Source organism: Puma concolor, chromosome A1 (assembly GCF_028749965.1).
Source record: "Puma concolor isolate L17-30 chromosome A1, mPumCon1.1.hap2, whole genome shotgun sequence".
NCBI lineage: Eukaryota > Metazoa > Chordata > Mammalia > Carnivora > Felidae > Puma > Puma concolor.
This window is the reverse complement of record NC_141667.1, coordinates 240,574,799-240,591,140: the sequence shown is the minus strand read 5'-3', so window position 1 is coordinate 240,591,140 and position 16,342 is coordinate 240,574,799. Positions and strand designations below refer to the sequence as shown.

Here is a 16,342-nt window from a genome sequence, read left to right as displayed (position 1 = left end):
CGCCAGCAAGTTTTGCACCTTTTCAAAAACTGCTGGAATGGGCTCTTCTTTCAGTCAAACGAACAACACAAAGAAGTGAACTCGGATACGTATCGAAACAATTTCTGTCAGATACGGCAGGCGCTAGAACCTGTTAATTTAGTTACAACTGCCTCTTTGATACTGATATGCTTTCGGCCACCATTGCTCCGATTTACAGAATATACTGCAAGGTAATGAAGTCCCAGCATTTCTATAGAAAGCATTTTTAGGGGCGCCTGGGTGGCGCAGTCGGTTAAGCGTCCAACTTCAGCCAGGTCACGATCTCGCGGTCCGTGAGTTCGAGCCCCGCGTCAGGCTCTGGGCTGATGGCTCGGAGCCTGGAGCCTGTTTCCGATTCTGTGTCTCCCTCTCTCTCTGCCCCTCCCCCGTTCATGCTCTGTCTCTCTCTGTCCCAAAAATAAATAAAAACGTTGAAAAAAAAAATTAAAAAAAAAAAAGAGAAAAAAAAAAAAAGAAAGCATTTTTATGTATACAACCATGGACGAACAACCTTATTCTAGGTATTTTAAAATACGTACCATAGAACTACAATATTTTACATGGTTCAATCGAGAAGGGAAGGCAGTTGTAAGGATAGTAAATAATATTTTTCAAACGAATAAAAAGGTGAGAAACTAAAATGGTTGGGATTAAAACAGCTTCCATTTTTTTCTTCTTAACTGGTCTTTATTGGACTTTTGCCCCAGTCATTACATCTAACTTGTGTGCTTAGGCTCTTACAGGAAATCAACATCCCTCTCCCCTCCACACACATACATTTCTTTCACCAGCCTTTGACTATTACAGTGGGGACCCTCATGAACAAACATGGGAACGTACAGCCTACTTCTTTTTAAAAATTTTTGATAGAGACAGAGCATGAGTAGGGGAAGGGCAGAGGAAGGGGGAGACACAGAATCCGAGGCAGGCTCCAGGCTCTAAGCTGTCAGCACAGAGCCCGACGCAGGGTTCGAACTCAGGAACCGCAAGATCGTGACCTGAGCCCAAGTCGGCCGCTTAAGACTGAGCCACCCAGGTGCCCCGAGCCTACTTCTTTCTAGCAAATAATAAACAAGACCATGTGAAGTTATAATCGAAATAAATTGCTATTCAAAAACTCTACCTTGACCCACGACTGATAAATGAGCACATAAAGTACACTCTACTCTGTTACGGCAGTTCTTCAAGTGTCGTCCAGGGATCCTGACACATTGCTAAGACCACGTCAGGTTGTGTGTAAGGGCAAAACTGTTTCCACACTGGTACTAACACACTGTCACACATGTATACAGTGGAGTTTCCTCCAGGTTACTTGACCTGTAATATTACAACCAGCTGGATATAGAAGCAGATTTGAGAATCAGTCTTCAGTTAAGCATGACATTAGAGTTTTACAAAAATATAAAAGAACGCCACTCTTCAGTAAACTTTTCTTTTTCCAAAAATACAGCTATCTGTTCATTAAAATGTTATTTACGTTAATATGTAATGGTTTGGGTACTATTTTTTTTTCTAAGATTTTAAGTAATTTCCCCACCCAACAGGGGGCCTGAACCCACAATCCTGAGATCAAGAATCACATGCTCCACTGACTGAGCCAGCCACATGCCCCTCCCATTGCTACTTTTACATGAATCAACAAATCATTTTTTAAAGTTTTCGTTTCAAATTTTAATGTGGTAAATATTAGCAGTTATATCCCCATAAACAAAAGCTCTTTGGGGTCTTCAATAATTTTTAAGAATGTAAAGGTCTTCTGAGATCAAAAAGTCTGAGAATATCAGCTCCAAGATATTCATACTTCTATAACACTTTTATAAATTACCAAGAACATTTCTCTGTAATTTCTATTTAAGCAGATGTATCGATTAGGAGAGAAGGGTTTAAAGGAGAAAAGCAACCTGTCCTGTTTTACTTAGGACAAACACAGAAGCATGTACTCTTTTCAGTGGCACTCTTCCTTGGCCTTCACCACCAGAAATGAAAAGCAAGACTTACTGTGAAAAACAGCTCCATAACTCTGCTGTCCAGAAGAGTCTCCCGCCAGGACTCTGTTGGCTTCAACAGCACATTTTGCGAAGATTCAAACATAGCTATATAATGTCTGCCCAGTTATCTGGTGTCAAGGTCAACAACAATAACATTCTTACTTTGTCTAAAGTATAAGTATATCCTAAATATAACAGGAGCCATCCAGAAAGAATGTAATGGAAACAGTTTAAGCCTCTTCACATATGCTACATAATTCATGCATGAAGCTTAGGAATAAAAGGCATTAAATGCTTAAAAAAAAAAGAAAGAACTCTACAGAAATATAAGGTAACAGTTTCATCAGAACTACATGTCATGCTGCAGGGATATAAAAACTTCGATGATCAGAGATGCTAATGGTGGCAACAGAAGGAAAAACATGCATGTAAAACAGATGTCAAAATTCAAGCAAAAAAGGAAAATCAATTTCTGCATATTTATCCCACCATTTCCCCCCAATATCTTAAAACAGCTCAAACCACATATACAAAATGAGTCTCACAATAGACTACTTGGAAAAACAGCATTTCCACAAGAAATATATTATTTGGGAAACAAAAAAAGAACAAGAATATATAGCATACTGAAGCAGAAAAACTCCCACATATTAGATTATGCAAACACCACTTTCAGACAAATACCTAGTTTACAGACAACTCTACAGGTGCTCATTTACAATTCCCATGGACTAAAAAGCCACTTTGCTGGTGCTCAAGTGTTTCAACATCAAACGTACCCCAAATAGAATAGCATCTTCGCCATATAGAAGTTAACCAGTAACCATCACCTATTTCTAAGTGTGCACGAACATAATTCACTCAATGACACTGACGTAGAAACTGAGGTTTTAAGGAAAGGGAGAGCTGTCTGGACATAAACACAGTAGTTATGCCACTGCACTGGTAACAAATGTCCAGCTAAGTACATCAACTAAGGCAACATTTGCATCACTCAATGAGAAATTTCACCAACAGTTATCCAAAACTGCAGCTTCCAAAAATCAGACACAAGTTCAAATGCTGTATTTTCATTAAAGCCCAAATCATTAACAGAGAATATTAAAAGACCGTGATAATGCTGTGGAAACTATTTTATAAAAGATTATTACTTAACTCTCTTTTGAAATATCTAATATTTTGTCTCTGTAGAGCAAGGGGGAAATGGCGAATTGTTTCAGAAGTCTGCTTGCTTGTTTCTGAAAAAATATTTCTGCTCCAAAACGTTCTGCAACTCCATCTGACTGATGAATAAAAGTGAAACTCAAGTCAGAGTCACTTAAATTTCACTTTTCTCTTCCTTCATCTGCCACCTTGTGGAGGTGCAGGGAACGGGTTGGAAGCCACAAGAAGAACTGTTAGAACTGGGAATGGAGTAAGCCTGGGTTTTGAAAAGACGAAAAAAAAAAATCAGCCCACAAATGCTAAGCTTTAGTGTGTCAATAGTTATTAAAATGATTTCACTTTCTCACCAGGCACCTATTCTGGTCTCACGTTATTCAGTGTGTTGTGCACTCAGAATATGCGGGCTGAATACTACGTATTTTATTTAACATGTCTAAAAACAAAGGCTTGATTATCTTTTAGAGAAACAAAATGAAATATTCGTGGATGAAACCACATAATGTCTAGGATTTGCTTCACAATTATCTAAGGACGGAAGAGTACAGATGAAACAAGAATTTAAAGCTGTTGAAGCTGGATATTTATTTTTGTACATCTTTGAAATTTTCCACAATAAAAGGCTGGAGCCTAAAAAAAGGAGGAGGCTTGAGCATAGGAAATAAAGTACCCGAGTAAGGCAATAAATTCTTTGCGCTTCATAAAACCGATTTCACTTCATCTTTTCCAGTTTTATTCCCCTTAAATTTCAATGTCCCATTTTATTAATAAAAAGGTAATGATTTTGATATATACTGTTCATTAATGGAAAATATTTATTACTTATGCTAAGTACTATGTTGAGCAGAGATGCATAAAGAAAATCGTGACAATCCAGTTCCAATTTTTTAGGAGTTTGCAATCTTACATTAAAATGGTAACAACTTGTTATTTTGTTGAATATCCAGATCTAACAAACTAAATACACGTGTATAATTTTACTAAATATTTTCACCGAGAAAAATAACAATTTATTAATACTTTATATGCTTACATAAGGTATAGATTTCTTTTTTTTTTTTTTTTCAACGTTTTTATTTTTTATTTTTGGGACAGAGAGAGACAGAGCATGAACGGGGGAGGAGCAGAGAGAGAGGGAGACACAGAATCGGAAACAGGCTCCAGGCTCTGAGCCATCAGCCCAGAGCCCGACGCGGGGCTCGAACTCACAGATCGCGAGATCGTGACCTGGCTGAAGTCAGACGCTTAACCGACTGCGCCACCCAGGCGCCCCTAGATTTCTTTTTAAGTTAGGGGGATATGAGACACATTCACATAACCATAGTAAAGTGGTTAGTCTCAAAGGAGACCATTTGCCCATTTTCTTGTCAATACAGCCACCCAGGCAGCCAGCAAACGCAAGCTGCTCTAAGAAAGGCAAATACTTCAGGTGCTGGTCAACTGCCAGAGAAAGTTAAAATCTATAACCCCGAAGAACGCTACCCAGACAGTTTAAGCACAGAGGGAGAATACTGGGAGAATACTGGCAGAAGTAAAGGGAGCAATACTTACGGAGTTTGCTAGTCTTGGAAATAAGGCAAATCTCATTCCAAGAGGGTAAAGAATCTCCCATATCCTAACTAGGCCAGTTCTAGTCGACAAGGGGTTGGCCACTGTTCTTCAGTGAGTGGAAGGTGAAAACTTCAAAGATTAGTAAGTATTGCAAAAGGAAACAAAACCTAAACCAAGATACTTGTTTAATTCTCTTTTCTACCCTTGATTTAGAAATGTATATGCTCCATAAATTCTTTTGGATATCAAAGATTTATATTAAGAGAAAATGGAAAGACATACATTCAAGCGAGGGCTTTTTCCAGGTATGAAATGGACATAATTGCAATTGCTCACCTAAACATAGGGTTCAAAATCATCTTCAAATATTTAATTTTTTAAAAATCCTGGTTTCAGCTTCCCTCATCTTGGTCTGTTTTAAGCATACTTTTCCTGGTGCCTCGTATGTATGGCCAAATTTGCTTTAAAAGCTGACAATCAGCATATTTTTTAAATGATGTTAATTCCTTACATTTTGCTAACAGCACATGGAGATCTGTGAGGTTAATATCTGACACCTGTCAGGAAATACCTTTCCCCCCAGTTATTTTAAATTTCATTTGAGTTTTGTTTTCCAACTCCAAACCTAGAAGGGACTTTTATCTCTGGCATGATATTTGCCTTCTACTAGAAAGCTCATTTATAACACACTTTGCTAAGAGGTTACCCTAACTGTTCTTTGAAGAATTGCTCTACAACACTGCAAACTTAACTACCTTCTCTTTTAAGTCAGCCCGGCACAGCCACTAACACCATTTCATCATAATAAAATTGCACATATACTCCCGTTGGGTACAGTAAGATACAACCACGTGTATCCATGTGACCATTCCCAAAAGCATTTTAATAAAAACTTGAAAAAAAAAAACAAAACAAAAACAAAGCAGTGTCATAATAACGGATGGAGCAAATTTTTAAGAACAGAGCTATTCAGACAAGAAAGACATGTTTTAGGTGGCAGACTGTGCTGTGAGCTGCTGAAGTGCTTGCCTTTGAATGAGAGGCTCTGAGGGTCCTTCCGAGTACTTGAAATACTGTTACTATGGATGTACAAGTATTACTTTGCAACTTAAAAAAGAAGTGAGAAGCACATCACAGTGTGAAAAGAACAGTCATATACAGATCTGGACCACATCTGTACACTCAAAATGTAAAAAATTCAGGTATTTCAATTTTTAATTTGTTACTGCCAATTCACTATTTCTGTGTGTATGTATGTGTGTGTGTGTGTGTGTGTATGTGTATGTATATGAGTGTGTGTGTGTGTGTGTGTGTATATATATATATATATATATATATATATATGTATATGTATACATGACACCCCAAAATATCACTTCTCCAGATAATTCATAGTGTAGCTTACTTTAAAAACAAAACAAAGACTACCTCTAAAATTCAGAGATCTATCTAGCATTTCTATTCTTAAGACAACAATTTAAAAAATGATGTCAAGTTTAAGTAAAGCAAAAGTTTCTTTCAAAAACAAGTTTCGGGGCGCCTGGGTGGCGCAGTCGGTTAAGCGTCCGACTTCAGCCAGGTCACGATCTCGCGCTCCGTGAGTTCGAGCCCCGCGTCGGGCTCTGGGCTGATGGCTCAGAGCCTGGAGCCTGTTTCCGATTCTGTGTCTCCCTCTCTCTCTGCCCCTCCCCCGTTCATGCTCTGTCTCTCTCTGTCCCAAAAATAAATAAACGTTGAAAAAAAAAAAATTAAAAAAAAAAAACAAAAAAAAAACAAGTTTCCTTTTCAAAAGTTTCGATTTATACCACTACATTAACGTGTCATAATATCTAAACATTATACTGCTTTATCTTTTTAATCCAAATGTGTCACTAATGAAAGAGAAGTCTGACAATGAAATGATTATTTACTAATTAATCATTCATTATACATTTTATACGCCTGTCAGATTTTACAAGACGTATAAGTCACAACAGATTGATACTGGTTAAATAGCTATCATTTACCAAAATCTGCATCAGATTCTAAACCGAGAATCTTCTTGGGCTATGGCTTTAAACATTTATCTACAATAAATACTGAACTCAAGTAATTTATATTAAAAAAAATTTTTTTTTCAATGTTTATTTTTATTTTTGAGACAGAGAGAGAGTATGAATGGGGGAGGGTCAGACAGAGAGAGGGAGACACAGAATCTGGCTTGAACTCACCAACCGCGAGATCATGACCTGAGCCGAAGTCGGACGCTTAACCCACTGAGCCACCCAGGCGCCCCAATAATTTATATTTTGTATCAGAATAATTCATTTGTAACCAAAGAAAATAAAGTGCAGTAAGACAGCCATACAGAGAGCTGCTTTCAGTCTTTTAATGATCCTATGTCTTTTCAAAAATCTGTCATCCACATCTAATCTTACTTGACCTTCCCATACTTTCACCAGATTCAAAAATCACGAGTTACAGGACAATGATGTCTCTGTCACTGTACCAAATAGAAGCCCGCAAGGGTTCAAATTCTGAAGTGCTAAAACCCAAGCAGTCATCTAAGCTCAACACTATCTTAACCCTCTAGAAAATCAGCTGTAGTCAGATGTAAATTCAACTGCACCTCAGAACAGTGAAGTATTAACTCTATGTTCTCTACCCTCTCTTCACAACGATCCTATCGAGCTCTAAAATTCTCTTAGGGAAAGCTCAGCAAATTCTAAGAACTCAAAGGCATATAAATGTACCACCTGTCCTATTTTATAACTATATGACTGGAGACAAACACACTAGGCTAAGAGCCAGAAGGACAGAATCGAATCCCACCCTGCTACGGAGAGTCACCGGAGTCCCGAGCAACAAGTCTTGAGGTTTGAAACAACAAACGGTATTATCAGTAAGCACATATCTTAATATGAGAGGAGAAAAGTCATCTTTGGAAATACACGGGTCCTTATGTATGCAAATAAGTTCTTGTTGGTCTAACATCTTTAGTAAGGGTATCGTCTTGTGGCGGAAGCAGACTGTAAAAAGTCGACGAGTTATACAGTAACTGCGAATCATCCTCAAGCAACTGCAGAGAGTCTGAAAATTCCCACAGCCTATTCTTATAAATACTTCATGATATAGGAAGATCCTGTGGCAACAATGAACATTTTACAAAAGTAATAAAAACTTTCATTTCTCCATCTTCCCATATTCTTTTTAAGCTACCTCATTTGTAAAACCAAGCTTCAGAAGCAAAGGGAAGCCAAGTTTTTCTTCTTAAATATTTAACCTCTGTCACTATAAACTCTTCTAACAACAAAAACGGTTATTTCTCTTTCTGGCACAACACAGAACCAATGAGCCCAGGCTTAGTAAGACAGCATTCAGTCCAAGTAACCAAAAGTCCTTTGAAATAAAGGAGAACTGACCTCACCTGAATGTTTTCCCAAGCCTTCCCTGCAAATAGTAACATCGGCTTTACTGGAAATCCTAATTTAGGTGAAGGCTTCTATATCCCATTACTATTTTATGATCCAGTTAGCTTTACCCAAGAGACAGAGTTGAAATTTTTTTTTATCAAAACCAAATCAGATCCACAAAAATAGAATATCAATAAAAGGCAGTGTAACCAAACTAAAACAAGAAGTATTAAAGCCAACATACCAAACATACCTGCCAAACATTCTTATTACAAATGATACTGTCATTTATGATTAGCATTGCCAAAACCCTTAAGCATTTATGGACACCAGGTGAACTACTAGCTAAATAATCTTAGCAGCAAAAACAAACATCCAAGAACTGAAATAACACTTCAGCATCAAATCACCTTACCTCAATAATTAAATAACATATATTTGTTAAGCATCTATTACTACATGCCAGACTGTGCAAGGTGCTGAAACAACACAGTGAACAAAAAACATGACCCATGTTCTCATGAACTTCTAAATGAGTAAACAGATTTACTCAAATAAGCTACAAATGAAAACTTACAGCTGAGAAGTGAGCCAAGAGGAGAAAATCACATATAACATGGCTATGAGAAACCATAGCAAAAGAAACCTGATTCAAGGTACACAACTGCGGCACACTTAGGAGGTGATCAGGCGAAGGGGAGGGGTCCAGGCAGAAAAACCCATGTGAGAAGGTGCCATGGCAGAAAGGAAATGGCCTGAGAGAACAGCTTCACCAAATGAGCAGACAAGAGTTTTGAGAAAGAGGCAGAAATCAAACCACCCAGGACTATAGAGCCCATTTTTAAATTGGGATGATCCCATGACAGAGGATCACAGGACTAGGGACACTTTCTTTGGACAGTAGTGATCTGCAACAGAATGAAAAGCAGGTGGATTCTGTCTCAGTTTCCTTCAGCAGACTGAGATCGGGGCACAATGGCTGAGTAATTATGATTAGCTCAATGGGCAGGGGGTGATTCTAACATCTACGACAACCCAGGAGCCTAGTATACGTTGCTCCACCAGCCTGGGGTGGAGGACACTTTCATAAATCACCTTCTACACATGTAAAACCTAAATATAATAAGTCCTGAATAAAAATAAGGGTTTGTAGATGACACTGTATATATAATACTATTTTTAATCCACTAAACATAATATTTGAGCTAATAAACAAATTCAGCAACATTACATAGTACAAGATTAACATTAAAAATGTATTTCTAGGGGCGCCTGGGTGGCTCAGTGGTTAAATGTCCAACTTCGGCTTAGGTCATGATCTTGCGGTCCTTGAGTTCAAGCCCCGCTTCGGGCTCTGTGCTGACAGCTCAGAGCCTAGAGCCTGCTTCAGATTCTGTGTCTCCCTCTCTCCTTGCCCTTCCCCTGCTCGCTCGCTCACTCTCTCTCTCTCTCTCAAAAATAAACAAATAAACATTAAAAACAAATTTTAAAATGTATTCCTATGTACTAACAATGAATGTGAAAATAATTTTAAAATCAACTCCATTTATAATTGAATTAAAAAGAATAAAATATACATGAATGAAGTTGACAAAAGAATTCCAAACGTTCTACTCCAAAAACTATAAAATATTGTTGGAAGAAGTTAAAGATCTAAATAAACAGAAAGATATCCCATGTTCATGGACCAGAAAATTTAACAATGTTAACATGACAATACTCCCAAAATTCATCTACAGATTTAGCACAATACCTATATCAAAATCCCAGCTGCCTTTCCTGCAGAAATTGATAAACTGATCCTAAATTTCATATGGAAATGCAAGGGACACAGAGAAGATAAAATAATCTTCAAAAAAAGAACAAAGTTAGAGAACTCATACTTCCTGATTTCAAAACTTACTACAAAGCTATAATAATCAAGACACTGTGGCAGTGGCACAGTAACAGACATAAAGACCAACAGAACACAAATAAGGAGCCAGAAACATACTGTCACATTTACAACTAGAAAATACTTTTTTTTCAACAAATGATACAGGAACAACAGGATATTCAGCAAAAAAATGAAACTGGATCTTCACCTTTCACCATATACAAAAACTAACTTAAAATGATGACAGACCTAATGTATGACTAACCTAACTGTATGGGCTAAAAAACCATAAAACTCTTAGAAGAAAATATAAGATTAAACCTTTGTGACCTTAAGAACAAGAATAAAGTTAGGGCGCCTGGGTGGCTCAGTTGGTTGAGCATCCCAACTCTTAATTTCAGATCAGGTCATGATCCCAGGGTCACGGGATCGAGCCCCACATTGGGTTCTATGCTAAGTGTGCTTGAGATTCATATTCATTCTCTCTCTCTCTCTCTCTCCAACTCCCTTCTCCCTTGCTCCTGCATTCTAAAAATAAAGGACAAGGACAAAGTCAGAGGATTGACACAATCCAACTTACTATAAAGCTACAATAATTAAGACAGTGTGGTATTGGAAAAAGAATGGACAAATAGATAAATGGAACAGATAAAGAGATTAGAAACAGACCCACATAAATATAGTCAAATAATCTTTAATAAAGGGGCAAAGGTAATACAATGGGGTAAAGACAGTCTTTTCAACAAATAATGTTTGAACTGGACCTTTAATGCAAAAAAAACCAAAAAAACAAAAGCAAAATTAGACACAAACCTTACACCCTTTACAAAAATTTACTCAAAACGCATCACAGACCGAAATGTAAAACATAAAACTAAAACTCCTAGAATACAGGAGAAAATCTAGACGAACAATGACTTGACAATGCCGTTTTAGATACAATACCAAAGTCACGATCCAGGACAGAAAAAAATGGTAGGATGAACTTCATTAAAATTAAAAACTTCTGCTCTGTGAAGGAAATGTTAACAGAATAAGACAGTAAGCCACAGATTAGTCGAATATATTTGCAAAAGATATTTCTGGTAAAAGACTATTATACTATCCCAAACCCACAAAAACCTTTAAAGTTCAACAATAAGAAAAACAGCCTGGTTGAAAAAACGGGCCAGACCTTACCAGACACGTCACCAAAGATATACAGATGGCAGTAAGCACGTGGAAAGATGCTCCACGTCGTGGTCACCAGGGATATATGCAAATTAAAACAACAGTAAGATACCAGTACAACCTACCCCTTTGGCCAAAATCTAGAACAGACAACACCAAATGCTTACAAGGACGTGCGGCTGAAGGAACACTCATTCCTTGCTGGTGGGAGTGCAGAACCGTGCAGCCACTTTTGAGGTCAGTTTGGCAGTTTCGTATAAAACTAAACATACTCTTACCAAACAATCCAGCAATTGTGCTCCTGGGCATTTACATAAAGGAGCTGAAAATTTTTGTTCACACAAAAACCTGCAAATGCATGTGGAGCCATTACTGCTAAAACTTAGGGGGAAAGAAGGATACGGGAAATCTCTGTACCTTCTGCTCAATAGTGCTATGAAACTAAAATTCCTCTTCAAAAAGTCTATTAAAAAAAAAATCTCTCTTGGGAATACAAGCTGGTGCAGCCGCTCTGGAAAACAGTACGGAGGTTCCTCAAAAAGCTGAAAGTCGAACTACCCTACGACCCAGCAGTTGCACTAGGTATTTACCCAAGGGATACAGGTGTGCTGTTTCGAAGGGACACAGGCACCCCCGTGTTTATAGCAGCACTATCGACAATAGCCAAAGTAAGGAAAGAGCCCAAATGTCCATCGATGGATGAATGGATAAAGAAGATGTGGTGTGTGTGTGTGTGTGTGTGTGTGTGTGTGTGTGTGTGTATGTAAATATATATAAAATATATATATGTACGTACATACATATTATATATAGTATACTGTACATATATAATATATATACACACATACATACATGCACACAATGGAGTATTACTCGGCACTCAAAAAGAATGAAATCTTGCCATTTGCAACTACATGGATGGAACTGGAGGGTATTATGCTAAGTGAAATTAGTCAGAGAAAGGCAAAAATCATATGACTTCACTCATATGAGGACTTAACAGATGTCAAGAAGAGACAAAACAGATGAACATATGGGAAGGGAAACAAAAATAATATCAAAACAGGGAGGGGAACAAAACAAAAGAGACTCAAAAATATGGAGAGCAAACAGAGGGTCACTGGAGGGAGTGGGCGGGGAGGGGGATGGGCTAAATGGGTAAGGGGAATTAAGTAATCTACTCCTGAAATCACTGTTGCACTGTATGCTAATTTGGATATAAATTTAAAAAAATAAAATTAAAATTAAAAAAAATCTTTCTGACCTTAAGTTATAGACAGAGCTGTCTTATAAATATATCCAAAAGTAGAAACAACAAAAGAAAAACAGATAAATCAGACATCATCAAAATTAAAAAATTTCTATGTTTCAAAGGCCATTACCAATAAAGTAAAAAAGACAACCAACAAAATAGGAGACTTACTTTAGATTTTAATAATATATACAGGACTCTTACAACTCAAAGATTAAAAAAATACTAACTCAATTTAAAAATGAACAAAGGATCTGAACAGATATTTCTTTAAAGATACACAAATGACCAAAAAAAAAAAAAAAACCAAATGAAATGATGCTCAATAGCATTTATCAACAGGGTAAGGCAATTCTTAGCCACAACAAGATACCACTTTGCATGAAACAAGATGGTTATAAACAAAAAATCAGAAACAAATGTTGGTAAGGATGCAGACAAAATGGAATACTCATATACTACAATGTTAATGCAGAAGTAGTGTAGGTATTGTGGGAAACAGTCTGATAGTTCCTCAAAATGTTAAATAACAGTTATCATATGACCTAGCAATTCCACTGCTGCATATACACCCAAGAGAAATGGAAACATACATCCACAAGTATGGAAAAAGATGTTCCCAGCAGCAGCATTCTGTACTGGAAATTATTTTAAAGCAATGGAAAGAACTCAAATGACCATCAACTGATCAGATGAACAGAGAAATAAAACACAATACTATGCACACAGTGGAATATTACTTGGCAATAAAAAGGAATGGAACACTGATACATGCTACAACATGAATAAACCTCAAAAACATACCACATAAAAGTGACAAAAAACCCACGTATTGTATGGTTCCATTTATTTATTTATTTGTTTGTTTGTTTGTTTGTTTGTTTTATTTTTGAGAGAATGAGAGAGAGAGCGAGCGAGTGAGAGCAAACACGTGATCAGGGGAGGGACAGAGAGAAAGAGAGACATAGAATCCAAAGCAGGCTCCAGGTTCTGAGCCATCAGCACAGAGACTGACGTGGGGCTCAAACCCATGAACTTCAAGATCATGACCTGAGTTGAGGTCAGATGCTTAACATTAGACCGAGCCACCCAGGCACCCCTGTATGGTTCCATTTAAATAAAACATCCAGAATAACAATTATCTATAGAGACAGAATGTGGATTAGCAGTTGCTATTAAAAGGGAGTGGAGGTGAGTGGGAATGCAGGGTGGGAATGTTAAAGGGTATGCTATGGGGTTTCTTATTGGAGTGATAAATATTCCCTATATCAATGGTGGTGATGGTTGCACAACTCTGAGTAAACTTTAAAGAAAACACTTAACTGTACATTTTAAATGTGTGACTTGTATGGTATGTGAATTATATCACAATGCTTTTAAAAAAACAATATATCTTAGGTCTCAAAATTTATGCTATGTCTACATGTATCTTTTTTTTAAAAATTCCAAACTTAAGTTTTTATTTTTTTTTATTTTCTTTTAAAAGAATTTTTTTTAACGTTTATTTATTTTTGAGACAGAGAGAGACAGAGCATGAACGGGGGAGGGTCAGAGAGAGGGAGACACAGAATCTGTAACAGGCTCCAGGCTCTGAGCCGTCAGCACAGAGCCTGACACGGGGCTTGAACTCATGGACCGCGAGATCATGACCTGAGCCGAAGTCGGCCGCTTAACCGACTGAGCCACCCAGGCGCCCCAAACTTAAGTTTTTACATTTTTTTTTTTAAGTTTATTCATTTTTGAGACAGAGAGAGACAGAGCATGAACGGGCGAGGGGCAGAGAGAGAGGGAGACACAGAATCGGAAGCAGGCTCCAGGCTCTGAGCCATCAGCCCAGAGCCCGACGCGGGGCTCGAACTCACAGACCGCGAGATCGTGACCTGAGCTGAAGTCGGACGCTTAACCGACTGAGCCACCCAGGTGCCCCCCAAACTTAAGTTTTTAAATATGAATCCTCAATTAAGAATACAGTTGTAGGACTTTGTTTTTTTAATGATTTTATTTTTAAGTAATCTCTACACCCAATGTGGGGCTTTAACCCACAATCCCAAGATCAAGAGTCACATGGGGGCACCTGTGTGGCTCAGTCAGTTGAGCTTCTGACTTCGGCTCAGGTCATGATCTTGCATTTTGTGGGTTCAACCCCGCATCAGGCTCTGTGCTGACAACTAGGAGCCTGGAGCCTGCTTTAGATTCTGTGTCTCCCTGTCTCTGCACCTACCCTGCTAGCACTCTGTCTATCTCTCTGTCTGCCTCTCTCAAAAATAAACAAACATTTAAAAAAAACCTTTTTTTTTTTTTTTTTAAATTTTTTTTTCAACGTTTATTTATTTTTGGGACAGAGAGAGACAGAGCATGAACGGGGGAGGGGCAGAGAGAGAGGGAGACACAGAATCGGAAACAGGCTCCGGGCTCTGAGCCATCAGCCCAGAGCCCGACGCGGGGCTCGAACTCACGGAGCGCGAGATCGTGACCTGGCTGAAGTCGGACGCTTAACCGACTGCGCCACCTAGGCGCCCCCCCCTTTTTTTTAAGGAAAAAAAAAAGTCACATGTTCTATTCTTGGTGCCCCAAGAATACTTTTAATGAAACCACAAGACATAATGTACCAAAGTAGACATTTTAGATGACTTATAAACATGGGTTTAAAATGTTAAAGTCTTCCATATATGACAATTCCCCACTTCCTTCTTTTTTGTGAAGGAAATTGATATATAATGAGGAATATTTACTATCCTCAGTGGATTAAAAAATAGAGAGCCTGGGGGCTCCATGGTGGCTCAGTGGGTTAAGTGTCTGACTTCGGCTCAGGTCATGATCTCATGGTTCATGGGTTCAATCCCCAAGTCAGGCTCTGTGTTGACAGCTCAGAGCCTGGAGCCTGCTTCGGATTCTCTGTCTCCCTCTCTCTGTCCCTTCCCCTCTCACACTCTGTCTCTCAAAAATAAATAAATGTTAAAAAGAGAGAGAGAGCGCGCACGCGCCTAAGATTAAAAATGCAAAAGACTATAGTATATCATGTTTACCCCAATTAGATTACATTTCCATTACTTTCATACAGTTAACGCTACACATTTAGATGTGGATAAATGTTTTGGTGGTTAGGGCAGAGAACTTTCAAAGGTTATTTAGCTCTTTTTTGCATTCCATCCCAATATGTTGGTTACTTACCTATCCTAGTGTAGGATTAGCCATCAAAACAGATGTGAAGAGAGAGAAAAGGCCTAATTCCCTCTAACAAGCAACTTAAAAATCCGATTCAAGGCTGAGCTGCAGAATCACAATAATAATATTAATCACTGGTATATCCACCAGAACTGTCTAGGGTGGGTGGTTGTGTAATCTTCATATATAAAGATCACCCTATCAGCCCACTGTCAGTAGAACAGTGACTTTGCATTAACTGGTAACAGATTCGCACAGACACTTTTTTTTCCAGTGCAAATAATGGTCAAATCTGCTAAAGACAAATGATCAGGGTAGAAAGTACAGTTCTACCCATGGCAAAAGCAGTTTACTTAAGCGATAAAAAGATTAAACCCACATGGTCTTAATGCTCTCTCTAAACCACAGCTTTCTAAAACCAATGAAAAACCCTGCCATCAAAATTAAAATGCATAGAAAGGCCTTCAAGAATTTACTGTAGATATTAATAAACAAAAACCCTATATACAATTGTAATTTCTTGAGTATTCACTAGTCACTCAAACCTAACACATGGGAAAAACATGGATTTAGTGGAGCTCTTTTACCATCTTCCCATCAATATCATTCTGCAAATAATACAATCTTAAACTCGATACTTCAGAGCACAGCACAGGATTACCATGTAAGTAGCGGCATTCATTAAGAATTTATTGAACTGATAACCTAGACAGTTCACGGAATTAAGAACTCAATGGATTCCTTTATAAATAATTAAGTAATTTTA

The 16,342-nt window shown here is 38.0% G+C and overlaps 1 protein-coding gene across 5 annotated transcripts in view; it reads right to left on the bottom strand.

Moving 5' to 3' along the window:
* XPO4 (exportin 4) overlaps positions 1-16,342 on the bottom strand; it is a 118,056-nt gene that overhangs the window by 42,652 nt on the left and 59,062 nt on the right. For 4 of the 5 annotated variants that reach the window (XM_086715264.1, XM_025923565.2, XM_086715260.1 and 1 more), the window contains one exon: positions 2,020-2,132. The exons of the other annotated variant lie outside the window; for it this stretch is intronic. In XM_086715264.1, coding sequence (XP_086571390.1) covers positions 2,020-2,132 — 113 coding nt within the window. The remainder of the gene's footprint in view (positions 1-2,019; positions 2,133-16,342) is intronic. 5 annotated transcript variants of the gene reach the window in all.